Source organism: Bombina bombina, chromosome 1 (assembly GCF_027579735.1).
Source record: "Bombina bombina isolate aBomBom1 chromosome 1, aBomBom1.pri, whole genome shotgun sequence".
NCBI classification, from domain to species: domain Eukaryota; kingdom Metazoa; phylum Chordata; class Amphibia; order Anura; family Bombinatoridae; genus Bombina; species Bombina bombina.
In genome coordinates, this window is record NC_069499.1 from 1021264466 (window position 1) to 1021282240 (window position 17775).

The following is a 17775-nucleotide window of genomic DNA, read 5'->3' on the forward strand; positions in this document are numbered from 1 at the left end:
ATGATCATAAATAATGTGTGGGCCAGCTATATAAATGATCATACATAATTTTTGGGCCAGCTATATAAATGATCATAAAGAATTGGTGGGCAAGCTATATAAATAATCATAACAAAATGGTGGGCAGTCTGTATAAATGAATATAAATAATTGGTGGGCAGTCTGTATAAATGAATATAAAGAATTGGTGGGCAGTCTGTATAAATGAATATAAAGAATTTGTTGTGGCATCACTAAGAATTGAGAGGAGTACTAGATGAAAATGTTTTTGCCATATACATGGCAACCTCAAATGGCTTTAGCCTTTTTCTTAACAGGGGCAAAATACATTTTCTTAAGGTTTCTAGGACACACTTGTCAGTAATGGGAGATATAATATTCATTTGTAGACTTTGTTCCATAGGAAATACATTTCAGATAAAACCTATAGAGAGAATGAAGCAACCTTGTAGAAACCTGAAGGAGAACTCAGGAAGTCCAGTATGAGTGAAAACTAGAGTGGGGACACTATTGGAAAGGTAGAGAGAGGTTAGGAAACTGCAGACAGAAAAGGCAATCCCTAACATGGAAGGTAGTGAGGGGAAGGCACCACTGAGAAATGTAAAAGGAGGTTCTGTATGTGAAGGGTAAGAAAGGTCTAGATATTGCTGTAATACAGGGATACACTGCATAGAGAAATGACTATGAGGGGCATGAGAAAAAACAAAGGGAATGCGCAGATGCTAAATAAGAATAAAGCAGATGGGTTGCTGGAAAGAGATACTCCTATTGGGGTGAAGTGAGTATATGATAGCACTCAGATGAAAGCAAGAGACAAGAAGAGGATGGGCACTATTGACAGAAGACCCTGCAGTTATGAAGGTATTCGTAAGAGAAGAAGAATGATAAAATGGTTAAAGACACAAAAGAAAAAGATCCCTAGAAGTTTAATTCAATATTCAACTATAAAACAAAAAGTGAATATAGAAAAGGAGACTCCAATGTATAATTGTTTTGAATGGTAAGCAATACTATTGACATAATGCATAGAGAGAGTCGAGAAGTCTGTTCCACTGACATACATATATTTGATGTTACTTCCCCCTCACACTTGCTGTTGTAACATTTGTTTTTCATTTTATTTTCAGGGTTTCTGAAAATCACGCCCCCAAGCTGTGACGAGATGGTCTGTGGGTGCCGACTGCAATGAAGGGTTTGGGGGATGCCCGTAGCCGGCACCTGTCCGGAAATCTGGACTCACATCCGGACCCTCTGTACCTCCAACAGGAGCGAACCCCCTATTTAATTAGCTCCACTGAGTCCTATCCCCCAGAGCCTCGGTTCCCCCCTGAGAACTCATTACATCCTGATTGTCTGTACCCCCTCAACAACCAGCTCTCCAATAGCAGCACATTTCCCCGCATCCACTTTAACTCCCATTATGAGCCTCCTGAAGAAACTCCCCCATACCCCACACCCCATGCCCCCCCAGCAAAAATCAACCGCCTTCCTGCCAGCCTTCTTGATCAATTTGAGAAGCAGCTGCCCATTCATCGAGATGGGTTTAGCACCCTACAGTTTCAGAGGGGAGTTGTAGAGAGTAAGGACCGCAGTGAGAGTCCAGGCCGCATACGGCATCTGGTTCACTCTGTGCAAAAGCTTTTTGCTAAATCCCAGTCCATTGAAGGAGGTGGTCGAGCTAGTGTAAATGGCAAGAAAGGAGCATCAGAGGACACAAAGGGGACCAGGCGAAGCAAAAGCAAAGAGCGTGGTAAAGTAGAAGTCAAAGTGCAAACACGGGGTGGAGGGGTGTCTGGATGGTGGAGCTCGGATGACAATTTGGACAGTGATACTGGGAGTTACCGAAATCCAGCAGGAATGATGACTTTAGGAAGGCGCCCAGAACATTCTGCTCGACACTTTTTGAGTGGATATAATACCATCAGTGAAAGCATGTTGAAGGCATCCAAAAGCAATAATGACCTCAAATTTGCACCTTTTCAACCACCTTCCCTAACCCTTTCCCCTTTGCCAACCCCCCATGAAGTGGTCCCAGCTAGCTCAACATCCTCAATAAAGAGAGGATCCTGGTCAACATTGACACTCAGTCATGCACGGGAAGTGTGTCAGAAAGCATCAGCCACTATTGATAAAGCACTTCTTAAGTCCAAATCTTGTCATCAGGATCTCAGCTACCAGTATCTGCAGGTAGGTTACCACCTGGATTGTAAAAAGTGTGAATACCCAAAGATCATAAAGTGTGTTTTAGTGATAAAGAGAGAAGGAGAGAACTCAAGAACAGAGGAAGGAAGAGGAAAGATGTGACTAGTGAAATACATTTTTTTACAATTTAGTTAAAAATAAGGGATCATAAGAGGGGACATTTTCAAGCATGAGTTTGAAAGAGCATGCATTTCTTTCCACAACTTGAGTAATTACTGTTGGGAATATCACTCCTGGCCAGCAGGAGGAGGCAAAGAGCACCACAGCCAAACTACCAAGTGTCACTCCCCTACCCACTCCCCTACCCACAACCCCCAGTCAAATTTTTGATTTCATCTACAAGCAAGTTTTTTGTTATAGCCGTATTCCACGTCATTCCTTGCAGTCAGGTAGTGGTGGCTTTAAAGCAGTTAGGAACTTGTAAAGAGGTACTTCCTGCGTTTTGCTAACAATTGATGCCCTAGTTTAGAAAGCCAGAGTTGGCTACTCTGTTCTTTCTTTTTCAAAGGTCTCTGTGAAGAACTCTGTCCTCTCATACCTTGTAACTGTCTACATGCTGGACAGCAGAGCAGGTAAGTGCTTTTTCTTTCAGTTGGGAAGACATGCACTTAACAAATTAAAAGACACTACTTTTTCATTGGGACATAGATAATCCTGTTGTATGGGTTACACTGGGGCATGAAGCAGGCACTGTAGCATGTGTGAGACTAACATTCAAACTCTTCTAAAAAGAAAGGGTAAAATGTTTTTTTAGTCTTTCTGACACATATTTACTTGAAAAAAAAAAAAATCTTATTTAACTTACTCTGTGAGTCTCAAACTTTAGTAGTTTTTGGTCTAGTGAGGAACCGTTAACATCCACCAGATGATAGTTGATGGTGGACGTCATAAAAGGGGTGTGTTAGACCGATTGTCAATACACTATCACAATAGCGATAAATAACGGCATCTAACTACCAGCAACAGCTTTAGCATAGTAATGAATGAGATTAAGCAAATTGTAATTGTAAATAATAAACAAATTACAAGATTTTTAAACTAATTACACTTAATCTAATCCCCCTAACAAAATAAAAAAGCCCCCCCCCCCAAAATAAAAAAAAGCATTGCCCCAAAGTAATCAGCTCTTTCACCTGTAAAAAAAAATTACAATACCCCCTTAAAAAAACCTAACACTAACCCCTTGAAGATCACCTTACCACTTAATCTAATCCCCCTAACAAAATAAAAAAGCCCCCCCCAAAATAAAAAAAAGCATTGCCCCAAAGTAATCAGCTCTTTCACCTGTAAAAAAAAATTACAATACCCCCTTAAAAAAACCTAACACTAACCCCTTGAAGATCACCTTACCAGGAAAAGTCTTCAACCGGGCCGAAGTCCTCAACGAAGCCAGGAGAAGTCTTCATTCAAGCCGGGCAAAGTGGTCCTCCAGACGGGCAGAAGTCTTCATCCAGACGGCATCTTCTATCTTCATCCATCCAGCGCGGAGCGGGTCCATCTTCAAGACATCCGACGTGGAGCATCCTCTTCTTTCCACGGCGACTGAAGAATGAAGGTACCTTTAAGTGACATCATCCAAGATGGCGTCCCTTCAATTCCGATTGACTGATAGAATTCTATCAGCCAATCGGAATTAAGGTAGAAAAAATCCTATTTTCTGATGCAATCAGCTAATAGGATTGAGCTGTAATTCTATTGGCTGATTGGAACAGCCAATAGAATGCCAGCTCAAACCTATTGGCTGATTGGATCAGCCAATAGGATTGAAGTTCAATCCTATTGGCTGATTGCATCAGCCAATAGGATTTTTCCTACCTTAATTCCGATTGGCTGATAGAATTCTATCAGCCAATTGGAATCTAAGGGACGCCAACTTGGATGACGTCACTTAAAGGAACCTTCATTCTTCAGTCGCTGTGGAAAGAAGAGGATGCTCCGCATCGGATGTCTTGAAGATGGACCCGCTCCACGCCGGATGGATGAACATAGAAGATGCCGTCTGGTTGAAGACATCTGCCCGTCTGGAGGACTACTTCTGCCCGTCTGGAGGACCACTTCTACCGGATTCGTTGAGGACTTCGGCCCGGTTGGATGAAGACTTCTCCCGGTAAGGTGATCTTCAAGGGGTTAGTGTTAGGTATTTTTAAGTGGGTATTGGGTGGGTTTTAGAGTAGGGTTGGTTGTGTGGGTGGTGGGTTTTAATGTTGGGGGGGATTTGTAATTTTTTTTACAGGTAAAAGAGCTGATTACTTTGGGGTAATGCCCTGCAAAAGGCCCTTTTAAGGGCTATTTGTAATTTAGTGTAGGGTAGGGCTTTTTTTATTTTGGGGGGGCTTTTTTATTTTGTTAGGAAGATTAGATTAGGTGTAATTAGTTTAAAAATCTTGTAATTTGTTTATTATTTTCTGTAATTTAGTGTTTGTTTGTTTTTTGTACTTTAGCTAATTTTATTTAATTGTATTTAATTTAGGGAACTAATTTAATTATAGTGTAGTGTTAGGTGTTATTGTTATTGTAACTTAGGTTAGGTTTTACAGGTACTTTTGTATTTATTTTAGCTAGGTAGTTTATTAAATAGTTAATAACTATTTAGTAACTATTCTACCTAGTTAAAATAAATACAAACTTGCCTGTAAAATAAAAATAAACCCTAAACTAGATACAATGTAATTATTATTTATATTGTAGCTAGCTTAGGGTTTATTTTATAGGTAAGTATTTTGTTTTAAATAGGAATAATTTAGTTAATTATAGTAATTTTATTTAGATTTATTTAAATTATATTTAAATTAGGGGGGGTTAGGGTTAGGGTTGGACTTAGGTTTAGGGGTTAATATGTTTATTATAGTGGCGGCGACGTTGGGGGCTTAAGCAGCGCTGGTATTAGAGTGCAGTAATGAGCAAAATTTTGCTCAACGCTCACTTCTTATTTTTAACGCCGGGTTTGTAAAAACCCGTAATACCAGCGCTGTCTGTAAGTGAGCGGTGAGAATAAACTGCTTGTTAGCACAGCATAGCCTCTAACGCAAAACTCGTAATCTAGCCGTTAGTTAGGTTTCCTTCCTAAGGTTGTTTCTAATAGAAATATCAATCAGGAACATGTTGTTCCCTCTCTGTGTCCTTCCAAAGAATGTTTGTTACACAATTTGGATGTTGTACGTGCTCTTAAAGTCTACTTACAGGCGAGTAAGGATTTTCGCCAGTCCTCGGCCCTCTTTGTCTGTTTCTCTGGGAAAAGTAAAGGTCAGTAAGCTACCGCTACTACTCTTTCTTTTTGGTTACAAAGTATAATTCATTTGGCTTATGAGACTGCTAGACAGCAGCCTTCTGAGAGAATTATGGCTCATTTCACAAGAGCTGTTTCCTCTTCTTGGGCTTTCAAAAATGAAGCTTCTGTGGAACAAATTTGTAAGGCTGCAACTACATACTTTTTCCAAATTTTCCAAATTTGATACTTTTGCCTTGGCTGAGGCTTCTTTTGGGAGAAAGGTTCTTCAAGCGGTGGTGCCTTCTGTTTTGGACTGCCTGTCTTTTCCCTCCCTATTTATCTGTGTCCTCTAGCTTGGGTATTGGTTCCCAACAGTAATTACTCAAGCCATGGACTCACCATATCTTAGGAATGAAAAACAAAATTTATACTTACCTGATAAATTTATTTATTTCCAGATATGGTGAGTCCACGGCCCCACCCTTTATTTTAAGATGGTTGTTCTTTTGACTATACCCTCAGGCACCTCTACACCTTATGTTACTCCTTTTTCTCCATTTCCCTTCGGTTGAATGACTGGGGGTTGTGGGTAGGGGAGTGATACTTGGCAGTTTGGCTGTGGTGCACTTTGCCTCCTCCTGCTGGCCAGAAATTATATTCCCAACAGTAATTACTCAAGCCGTGGACTCACCATATCCGGAAATAAATAAATTTATCAGGTAAGCATAAATTTAGTTTTTTAGCATTTAGATCATGTTTGTTTTAAATTGTTATTATATTTTTCCGACAGTTCCAACCTGCCTCAATTTTACAAAATACTTACACTTTGCTCAGTCAGTCAAGAGCTTGTTCCACTGCATTTTGTGCCTGTCTTAAAAAAAAGTTGAAAACTAAACCTCTGTTGTGTGAGCACAGAAGGGTGGAGGAATGTTTCCAAGCATATTCTTATAATACAGAGACGAAGATTAAAGTCTTACTGCTAATTCAATCCATTAAAGGAACATTAAAGTAATTTTAGTGCAACATATAAATATAAAATATTAATATATTAATATATTAATATAAAATGTCATTTTGAGATGAATCAAAATCTATTGTTTTATAATTATTGGCATTTTAACAGCTGCAGACGAGTTATTTTTGGTGTTGACTTGACTGTATTCAACCATTTTATTGTTTATCAAAGCACCTTTTCTCTTGTAAGGTGTATCCAGTCCACAGATCATCATACTTGTGGGGATATTCTCCTTCCCAACAGGAAGCTGCAAGAGGATCACCCACAGCAGAGCTATCTATATAGCTCCTCCTCTAACTGCCACTACCAGTCATTCTCTTGCAGCTCTCGACAAGAAAGGAAGTAGCTAGAGAGATGTGGTGTTTTTATTTAGTTTATCTTCAATCAAAAGTTTGTTATTTTCAAATGTAAAGTAGAAGAAGAGTCTGCCTGTGGTTTTTGATGATCTTAGCAGGTTGTAACTAAGATCCATTGCTGTTCTCACACATAACTGAAGAGATGAGGTAACTTCAGCTGGGGGAATGGTGTGCAGGGTCTCCTGCTATGAGGTATGTGCAGTTTAAATTTTTCTAGAGAAAAGAATATGCTAGAAAATGCTGTTAATACCGGATTTATTTAAGGTAAGCCTGATTACAGTGATTTAATAATGACTACAGGGAGTGCAGAATTATTAGGCAAGTTGTATTTTTGAGGATTAATTTTATTATTGAACAACAACCCTGTTCTCAATTAACCCAAAAAACTCATTAATATCAAAGCTGAATAGTTTTGGAAGTAGTTTTTAGTTTGTTTTTAGTTATAGCTATTTTAGGGGGATATCTGTGTGTGCAGGTGACTATTACTGTGCATAATTATTAGGCAACTTAACAAAAAACAAATATATACCCATTTCAATTATTTATTTTTACCAGTGAAACCAATATAACATCTCAACATTCACAAATATACATTTCTGACATTCAAAAACAAAACAAAAACAAATCAGTGACCAATATAGCCACCTTTCTTTGCAAGGACACTCAAAAGCCTGCCATCCATGGATTCTGTCAGTGTTTTGATCTGTTCACCATCAACATTGCGTGCAGCAGCAACCACAGCCTCCCAGACACTGTTCAGAGAGGTGTACTGTTTTCCCTCCTTGTAAATCTCACATTTGATAATGGACCACAGGTTCTCAATGGGGTTCAGATCAGGTGAACAAGGAGGCCATGTCATTAGATTTCTTCTTTTATACCCTTTCTTGCCAGCCACGCTGTGGAGTACTTGGACGTGTGTGATGGAGCATTGTCCTGCATGAAAATCATGTTTTTCTTGAAGGATGCAGACTTCTTCCTGTACCACTGCTTGAAGAAGGTGTCTTCCAGAAACTGGCAGTAGGACTGGGAGTTGAGCTTGACTCCATCCTCAACCCGAAAAGGCCCCACAAGCTCATCTTTGATGATACCAGCCCAAACCAGTACTCCACCTCCACCTTGCTGGCGTCTGAGTCGGACTGGAGCTCTCTGCCCTTTACCAATCCAGCCACGGGCCCATCCACCTGGCCCATCAAGACTCACTCTCATTTCATCAGTCCATAAAACCTTAGAAAAATCAGTCTTGAGATATTTCTTGGCCCCGTCTTGACGTTTCAGCTTGTGTGTCTTGTTCAGTGGTGGTCGTCTTTCAGCCTTTCTTACATTGGCCATGTCTCTGAGTATTTCACACCTTGTGCTTTTGGGCACTCCAGTGATGTTGCAGCTCTGAAATATGGCCAAACTGGTGGCAAGTGGCATCTTGGCAGCTGCACGCTTGACTTTTCTCAGTTCATGGGCAGTTATTTTGCGCCTTGGTTTTTCCACACGCTTCTTGCGACCCTGTTGACTATTTTGAATGAAACGCTTGATTGTTCGATGATCATGCTTCCAGAAGCTTTGCAATTTTAAGAGTGCTGCATCCCTCTGCAAGATATCTCACTATTTTTTACTTTTCTGAGCCTGTCAAGTCCTTCTTTTGACCCATTTTGCCAAAGGAAAAGAAGTTGCCTAATAATTATGCACACCTGATATAGGGTGTTGATGTCATTAGACCACACCCCTTCTCATTACAGAGATGCACATCACCTAATATGCTTAATTGGTAGTAGGCTTTCGAGCCTATACAGCTTGGAGTAAGACAACATGCATAAAGAGGATGATGTGGTCAAAATACTCATTCATAATTCTGCACTCCCTGTAGTATCATGCTTGCTGTAAAAGGTAATATTCTTATTACTTTCTCACATTACTGAAAAATAAAATGTTTGCTGGAAGTGTTTAAACGTTTTTTTATACATATTGGGCAGGTAGGGCCACAGCAGAGCTGTGGCAGTTTGTTGTGACTGTTGAAAAACGTTTATATCGTTTTTTTTTATCCGGTTTTGAAACTAAGGGGTTAATCATCTATTTGCAAGTGGGTGCAATGCTCTGTTAGTCTATTATACACACTGTAAAAATTTCGTAAGATTTACTGCTTTTTATCACTGTTTTTCAATTTCTGACAAAATTTGTTTCTCTTAAAGGCACAGTACCGTTTTTATTTTTTGCTTGTTTACATTTATCAAAGTGTTTTCCAAGCTTGCTGGTCTCATTGCTAGTCTGTTTAAACATGTCTGACATAGAGGAAACTCCTTGTTCATTATGTTTAGAAGCCATTGTGGAACCCCCTCTTAGAATGTGTACCAAATGTACTGATTTTACTTTAAGTTATAAAGATCATATTCTGTCTTTAAAAGATTTATCACCAGAGGAAACTGACAAGGGGGAAGTTATGCCGACTAACTCGCCCCACGTGTCAGAACCTTTGACTCCCGCTCAAGGGACTCCTGCTCAAGAGGCGCCAAGTACATCTAGCGCGCCCATGGCGTTTACTTTACAAGACATGGCGGCAGTTATGGATCATACCCTTACAGCGGTATTGTCCAAACTAACAGGGTTACAAGGAAAGCGAGACAGCTCTGGGGCTAGAAAAAATACAGAGCACTCTGACGCTTTAGTAGCTATGTCTGATATCCCCTCACAATATGCAGAAGCTGAGGCAGTAGAGCTTCTTTCTGTGGGTGATTTTTCTGACTCAGGGAAGATGCTTCAACCTGATTCTGATATGTCAACATTTAAATTTAAGCTTGAACACCTCTGCGTTTTAGCTACTCTGGATGACTGTGACACCATTATAGTGCCAGAGAAATTGTGTAGATTGGATAAATACTATGCAGTGCCTGTTTACACTGATGTTTTTCCAATACCTCAAAGGTTTTCAGAAATTATTACTAAGGAATGGGATAGACCAGGTGTACCGTTCTCTCCCCTTCCTATTTTTAAGAAAATGTTTCCAATAGATGCCGCTACACGGGACTTATGGCAAACGGTCCCTAAGGTGGAGGGAGCAGTTTCTACCCTAGCTAAGCGTACGACTATCCCAGTCGAGGACAGTTGTGCTTTCCTAGATCCAATGGATAAAAAGTTAGAGGGTTACCTTAAGAAAATATTTATTCAACAAGGTTTTATTCTCCAGCCTCTTGCATGCATTGCCCCAGTCACTGCTGCTGCGGCCTTCTGGTTTGAGTCTCTGGAAGAGGCCTTACAGGTAGATACTCCATTGGATGATATACTTGACAAGCTTAAAGCGCTTAAGCTAGCCATTTCATTTGTTTCTGACACCGTTGTTCATTTAACTAAACTAACGGCTAAGAACTCAGGTTTTGCTATTCAGGCGCGTAGGGCGCTATGGCTTAAATCCTGGTCAGCTGACGTTACTTCAAAGTCTAAGCTTCTCAATATTCCCTTCAAGGGGCAGACCCTATTCGGGCTTGGACTGAAGGAGATCATTTCTGATATTACTGGAGGAAAAGGTCATGCTCTTCCTCAGGATAGGTCTAACAAATTAAGGACCAAACAAACTAATTTTCGTGCCTTTCGAAACTTTAAGACAAGCGCGGCATCATCTTCCTCTAATACAAAACAAGAGGGAAATTTTGCCCAGTCCAAGCCGGTCTGGAGACCTAACCAGGCTTGGAACAAAGGTAAACAGGCCAAGAAGCCTGCTGCTGCCTCTAAGACAGCATGAAAGATTGGCCCCCGATCCGGTAACGGATCTAGTCGAGGGCAGACTTTCTCTCTTCGCCCAGGCTTGGGCAAGAGACGTCCAGGATTCCTGGGCATTGGAAATTGTGTCCCAGGGATATCTTCTGGACTTCAAAGCTTCTTCCCCAAAAGGAAGATTTCACCTTTCACAATTATCTGCAGACCAGACAAAGAGAGAGGCATTCTTACATTGTGTTCAAGACCTCCTAGTTATGGGAGTGATCCACCCAGTTCCAAAGGAGGAACAGGGGCAAGGATTCTATTCAAATCTATTTGTGGTTCCCAAGAAAGAGGGAACCTTCAGACCAATCTTAGATCTCAAGATCCTAAACAAATTTATCAGGGTCCCATCTTTCAAGATGGAGACTATTCGAACCATCCTACCTATGATCCAGGAGGGTCAATACATGACTACCGTGGACTTAAAGGATGCTTATCTTCGCATTCCGATACACAAAGATCATCATCGGTTTCTCAGGTTCGCCTTCCTAGACAGGCATTACCAGTTTGTGGCTCTTCCCTTCGGGTTAGCTATGGCACCAAGAATCTTTACGAAGGTTCTGGGGTCACTTCTGGCGGTCCTAAGGCCGCGGGGCATAGCAGTAGCCCCTTACTTAGACAACATTCTGATACAGGCGTCGAATTTCCAAATTGCCAAGTCCCATACGGACATTGTTCTGGCATTCCTGAGGTCTCATGGGTGGAAAGTGAACGAAAAGAAGAGTTCTCTATCCCCTCTCACAAGAGTTTCCTTCCTGGGAACTCTGATAGATTCTGTAGAAATGAAGATTTACCTGACAGAGGCCAGGTTTTCAAAACTTCTAAATTCCTGCCGTGTTCTTTATTCTACTTCTCGCCCTTCGGTGGCTCAGTGTATGGAAGTAATCGGCTTAATGGTAGCGGCAATGGACATAGTGCCGTTTGCCCGCCTACATCTCAGACCGCTGCAACTCTGCATGCTCAGTCAGTAGAATGGGGATTATACAGATTTGTCCCCTCTACTAAATCTGGATCAAGAGACCAGGGATTCTCTTCTCTTCGGTGGCTATCTCGAGTCCATCTGTCCAAAGGTATGACCTTCCGCAGGCCAGATTGGACAATAGTAACAACAGATGCCAGCCTTCTTGGCTGGGGGGCAGTCTGAAACTCTCTGAAGGCTCAGGGGTCATGGACTCAGGAGGAGGCTCTCCTTCCGATAAACATTCTGGAATTAAGAGCGGTATTCAATGCCAATCAACCATCAAGGGGGAACAAGGAGTTCCCTAGCGATGTTGGAGGTTTCAAAGATAATTCGTTGGGCAGAGATTCACTCTTGCCACCTATCAGCTATCCATATCCCAGGAGTAGAGAACTGGGAGGCGGATTTTCTAAGTCGACAGACTTTTCATCCGGGGGAGTGGGAGCTCCATCCGGAGGTGTTTGCACAGTTGATTCAACGTTGGGGCAAACCAGAACTGGATCTCATGGCGTCTCGCCAGAACGCCAAGATTCCTTGTTACGGATCCAGGTCCAGGGATCACAAGGCAGCGCTGATAGATGCTCTAGCAGCGCCTTGGTCCTTCAACCTGGCTTATGTGTTTCCACCGTTTCCTCTGCTCCCTCGTCTGATTGCCAAGGTCAAGCAGGAGAGAGCATCAGTGATTTTGATAGCACCTGCGTGGCCACGCAGGACTTGGTATGCAGATCTGGTGGACATGTCATCCTTTCCACCATGGACTCTGCCTCTGAGGCAGGACCTTCTACTTCAGGGTCCTTTCAACCATCCAAATCTAATTTCTCTGCGGCTGATTGCTTGGAGATTGAAGGCTTGATTTTGTCAAAGTGTGGTTTCTCCGAGTTGGTCATTGATACCTTAATACAGGCGCGAAAGCCTGTCACCAGGAAAATCTATCATAAGATATGGTGTAAATATCTTCATTGGTGTGAATCCAAGGGTTACTCATGGAGTAAGGTCAGGATTCCTAGGATATTATCTTTTCTCCAAGATGGATTGGAGAAGAGTTTGTCAGCAAGTTCCTTAAAGGGACAGATTTCTGCTCTGTCTATTCTTTTGCACAAACGTCTGGCTGAGGTTCCAGACGTGCAGTCGTTTTGTCAGGCTTTAGTCAGAATTAAACCTGTGTTTAAACCTGTTGCTCTGCCTTGGAGTTTAAATTTAGTTCTTAAGGTTCTTCAAGGGGTTCCGTTTGAACCTTTGCATTCCATAGATATTAAGCTCTTATCTTGGAAAGTTTTGTTTTTAGTAGCTGTCTACTCGGCTCGAAGAGTTTCGGAGTTATCTGCTTTACAATGTGATTCTCCTTATCTCATTTTTCATTCCGATAAGGTAGTGTTACGTACCAAACCTGGTTTTCTACCTAAGGTGGTATCTAATAAAAATATCAATCAGGAGATTGTTGTACCGTCACTGTGTCCTAATCCTTCTTCAAAGAAGGAACGTCTTTTACACAATCTTGACGTGGTTCGTGCTTTAAAGTTTTATTTACAAGCTACTAAAGATTTTCGTCAAACATCTACATTGTTTGTTGTCTACTCTGGACAGAGGAGAGGCCAAAAGGCTTCGGGAACTTCTCTTTCTTTTTTGCTAAGGAGTATAATACGCTTAGCTTATGAGACTGCTGGCCAGCAGCCTCCTGAAAGGATTACAGCTCATTCTACTAGAGCGGTAGCTTCCACATGGGCTTTTAAGAATGAGGCTTCTGTTGAACAGATTTGTAAGGCGGCGACTTGGTCTTCGCTTCATACTTTTTCAAAATTCTATAAATTTGATACTTTTGCTTCTTCGGAGGCTATTTTTGGGAGAAAGGTTTTGCAGGCAGTGGCGCCTTCCGTTTAAGCACCTGCCTTGTCCCTCCCTTCATCCGTGTCCTATAGCTTTGGTATTGGTATCCCACAAGTAATGGATGATCCGTGGACTGGATACACCTTACAAGAGAAAACAAAATTTATGCTTACCTGATAAATTTATTTCTCTTGTGGTGTATCCAGTCCACAGCCCGCCCTGTCATTTTAAGGCAGGTGTGTTTTATTTTTAAACTACAGTCACCACTGCACCCTATGGTTTCTCCTTTCTCTTGCTTGTCTTCGGTCAAATGACTGGTAGTGGCAGTTAGAGGAGGAGCTATATAGACAGCTCTGCTGTGGGTGATCCTCTTGCAGCTTCCTGTTGGGAAGGAGAATATCCCCACAAGTAATGGATGATCCGTGGACTGGATACACCACAAGAGAAATAAATTTATCAGGTAAGCATAAATTTTGTTTTTATTATTGTTTTGGTGTATTGTTTCGGGCCAGTTCTGTTTATCTGATCAGAATTCAAAATCTCAGTACTTATCACATTTATGGGGCCATTTTACACTTATAGAATTCACAAGCTAAAAGGACAGGATAGACACTTTTCAACATAATACTGAGTAATCATCACGGCACTCCCATGGCAGAATAACATGTTTCTGATGGAAATCATAGACTAGGGGGTAGATTTAACAAGCAGAATATGCTGCTATCTACCCCCATAGTTAACGACTCACCGAAAACAGAAGTTAAGAAGCAGCGGTCGTAAGATACGATCGGGATGATTGACACCCCCTGCCAGCGGCTGAATGGCCGCAAATGTGCAGGGGGCAGCATTGCACAGGCATTTCACAAGAAATGATTGTGCAATGTTAAATGCCGACAGCGTATGCTACAGCGAATCATGTCCGCCCAACATATGATAAGTTGGCCCCATAGTGTGTGAAACATATAGACCAATCAGTGCCAAAGTGCCTACACATGTGCACCTGGCAATTGGTACTAAAGTAAAGATTACTATTGACTTCTTTGGCTCTTTAAAATAAATCAATAATTGAATTTTTTAGGGCCAATTTGATCTGAGTATTTATAAAAATTATTCTGAATGGATTCAGATGTCTGCTATGCAAATTGGAGCTGCCTGATAGTAAAAGCAAATGTTTTTCAATAAGTTGGGTGTGCTAATAAAAAAATATACAGGTCCCACAAAACATCTGTAAATTATTTCTATATGATCTGTAAATAGAGGTTGTTCCTGGTTCAATATTAAATAGACATTAAAATAAAGTATTATTTAGAAATGAACAATATGGTTTTGCATGAAAGGGGTTAAGCTGTTTGCTTCCTTTTTTGAAACTTAAAGAAACGCATCATAGTTTTATTGGTGGATACTGGCAAGTCCCACAAGCATGAAATCAAGTTTTCCAGTACAGAAAAGAAAAAAAGAGACCTAATTAGTTTTAAAATGCCCTATTTTAGATGAGAGAATGAAGAGCGAAAAACCAATGTACCTTTAAATATCTTAATTGTGCAGAAAACACAGAATTTTTTTGTGGATCATAGAGAGTGCTATAGCGGGGAGTAGTTAGACCCTGCAGAGGCAATGAAATCTGGTGTGGGGGGGTTGGCACCTCTTGAAACTCCTCCCTGGGATTCCCAAGTATTTTTATTTCCTCTGACTGGCAACCTATACTGATATCTTTAATGTATGACAACAAAATTAGCAAAAAAAAGTTATTAAACAAATTGTGAAGAAAGGATGACAGGAAAAGCTGGATGAGAATTCTACCATTAATTATTAATAATATTATTAATATAAAAATATTTCATTGCAAATGTGTTTGGGGAAACAACATGCAAGAAGAAATTACATTTTCTCGAGTTATTCCCAGAAGAGATAATGCAATTTGAATTTAGTTGTGATCTCTTCTATCTTAATTCACTCCAAGAGATGTCATTATGTTAAAATAATTATTTCAGGTTCCGAGTGGGGAGTGGACTGGTGCCCCATGCAAAGACGATGACATTCCATGCAGGCGAATGCGCAGTGGCAGCTACATCAAAGCCATGGGAGATGTAGACAGCGAGGACTCAGAAGGAAGCCCCCAACCATCCCCCAAAACCGCAGCCAGGAGGCAGAGCTACCTCAAGGCCACCCAGCAATCACTGAGCGAGCAGAGCACTACCCAGAGGTAATTCACAGCACAGCCTCGGGAACACGATGATATATCCAAAAATCACCATTACAAGATACCCCAAATCAGTTATTGCAGATTTAGCTTCCAATTTGTATATCAAAATAGTGCCTCCTAAATACAGGGTATCTAAAACCAGATCCCTTCTGATAAACACAGCTCAGTTGTCCTATTCCTAAAAATGATTACCTAGAGAATGCTAAAGTGGTCTTATACAAAGTTATAATCAGGTAACCATACCAAACAATAATCCTCTAACATGATCATTTTATTACTATTATAAAACCAGCTGCTACAATATAAATGCACCTACAATATACATACAAACCCCTAAACAAGAGAATACACAGATTTCTAAAGCTGTTATGCAAAGTGCACGTGGCCAAAATTCTGTACCACAAAAACCAGCTATTCATAGTGGTGCAAGTATGCACGGGTTATGCACTGAATAATATGGGAGCTGGGGAAAAATATCCAAGTCAGCTCTTGTTTGTCCCTATTTACAACCAGCTTATATGTCCCAAGTAGGTTCAAGTCAGTTAAACAAAATTAAACAAAAATATTCAGTTTGCTATAAGATGTATAGCAAGTCAGCTATCCATAAATAACAGACATACAACTGACTTATCAAAACTAATAAAGCTCAAGTCAGAGATTCAAGCTGTTTTTCCTTTTTTTAAGGAATTAACAGACATTTTCTACACTTGTTATTGCTAAGTGTTGTCATTATCACATTATTGGACTATTTAAATCTCAATTAACCAATCACAGATCACCTAACACCTTTTTCTAATACATGATTGGCATAGGCATTTCTAGGAGAGAAATTCCCGCCTCCATAATGGCTCCTTGTGTGCCCCCCCACCAACACTATTATCATCCCGCTAGCTATAATGATATTTTTTCACTGTGAGAATTGGTGAAGTGTTAAATTCATCCACCATTAAGAAAGCATTCTTTTTGCAAAAGGTGTTTGATGTGTTCTACTCTTGAGTTTTTCTGTTCATATGTTTTTAACTCACGCTGTAATATTTTTTTTTTTACCGGTGCAGTCTTCTAATTGCCTATTTCAAACTGTGTACACTGCACCTGCCAACTTGCTATATATAGGGCTTAAAAACCTAATTACAGCAAGTCTCAGGTGTAAAATAGATAGGAACAAGTATGCGGGTCAAATGAAACTACATCTCCTATTAGAATCTTTTACTGGGTTGCATTTTAGTGCAAAAATTATTTCATGATTCAGAAAGAGCAAATGATTTTAAACAACTTTCCAATTTACTTTTGTTTTGTAATTTATTTCTCTTGGTATCCTTTGTTGAAAATGATGCCTAGGTAGGCTCAGGAGCTGCTGATTGGTGCAGCACATATATGCCTCATGCTATTGCGTTCAGCTAGCTTGCAGTAGGGCATTACTGCTTCTTCAACAAAGGATACAAAAAGAATAAAGCAAATTAGATAATTGAATAAATTGTATTCTCTCTCTGAATCATGAAAGAAACATTTTGGGTTTCTTGCCCCTTAAACAAATGAATTAAAATTAAAAATGTATATATATATATATATATATATATATATATAAAACTCTCTCTATAACACAGACCATTCTAGCCTATGCAAGAAAAGTTTTAAAACAGTTAAAGGGACACTGTACCCAAATGTTTTCTTTTGTGATTCAGAAAGAGCAGGCATTTTTAAGCAACTTTCTAATTTACTCCTTTTATTAATTTTTCTTCGTTCATAAGGTAAAATTGGCTCAAACAAAAACAGCATATTTTTTTGTTATTGTATTGTTGCATTGTATTTCACAAATTATTGGACAGATACAAAAGTGAATACATATGGTGTTAAACTAGCGATACAATAAAAATGTGGTGAGAAAATAGCAATTTTTTTTATAAACACCTCAACTTAAAGGGGCATGAAACCTCATTTTTTACTTTCATGATTTTCATGATAAACAACTTTCTAATTTACTTCTATTATCTAATTTGCTTCATTCTCTTGATAGCCTTTGCTAAAAAGCATATCTAGATAGGCTCAGTTGCTGCTGATTGGTGGCTGAACATAGATGCCTCATGTGATTGGCTCACCCATGTGCTTTGATATTTCTTCAAAAAAAAGGATATCTAAAGAATGAAGCAAATTAGATAATAGAATTAAATCTACCTGAATCATGAAAGAAAGATTTTGGGTTTAGTGTCCCTTTAAACACAAGCGAAAACAGCTGATCTTAAAGGGACATGAAACCCAATTTTTTTTCTT

At 40.1% G+C, this 17775-nt stretch overlaps 1 protein-coding gene across 1 annotated transcript in view; it reads left to right on the forward strand.

The window, feature by feature from the left end:
• Positions 1–1185: 1185 nt before the first annotated feature.
• Positions 1186–17775, forward strand: part of DLGAP4 (DLG associated protein 4) — a 271853-nt gene continuing 255263 nt past the window's right edge. Inside the window, exons 1-2 of the mRNA XM_053716125.1 lie at positions 1186–2187; positions 15296–15507. Of these exons, the coding sequence (XP_053572100.1) occupies positions 1186–2187; positions 15296–15507 (1214 nt within the window). The remainder of the gene's footprint in view (positions 2188–15295; positions 15508–17775) is intronic.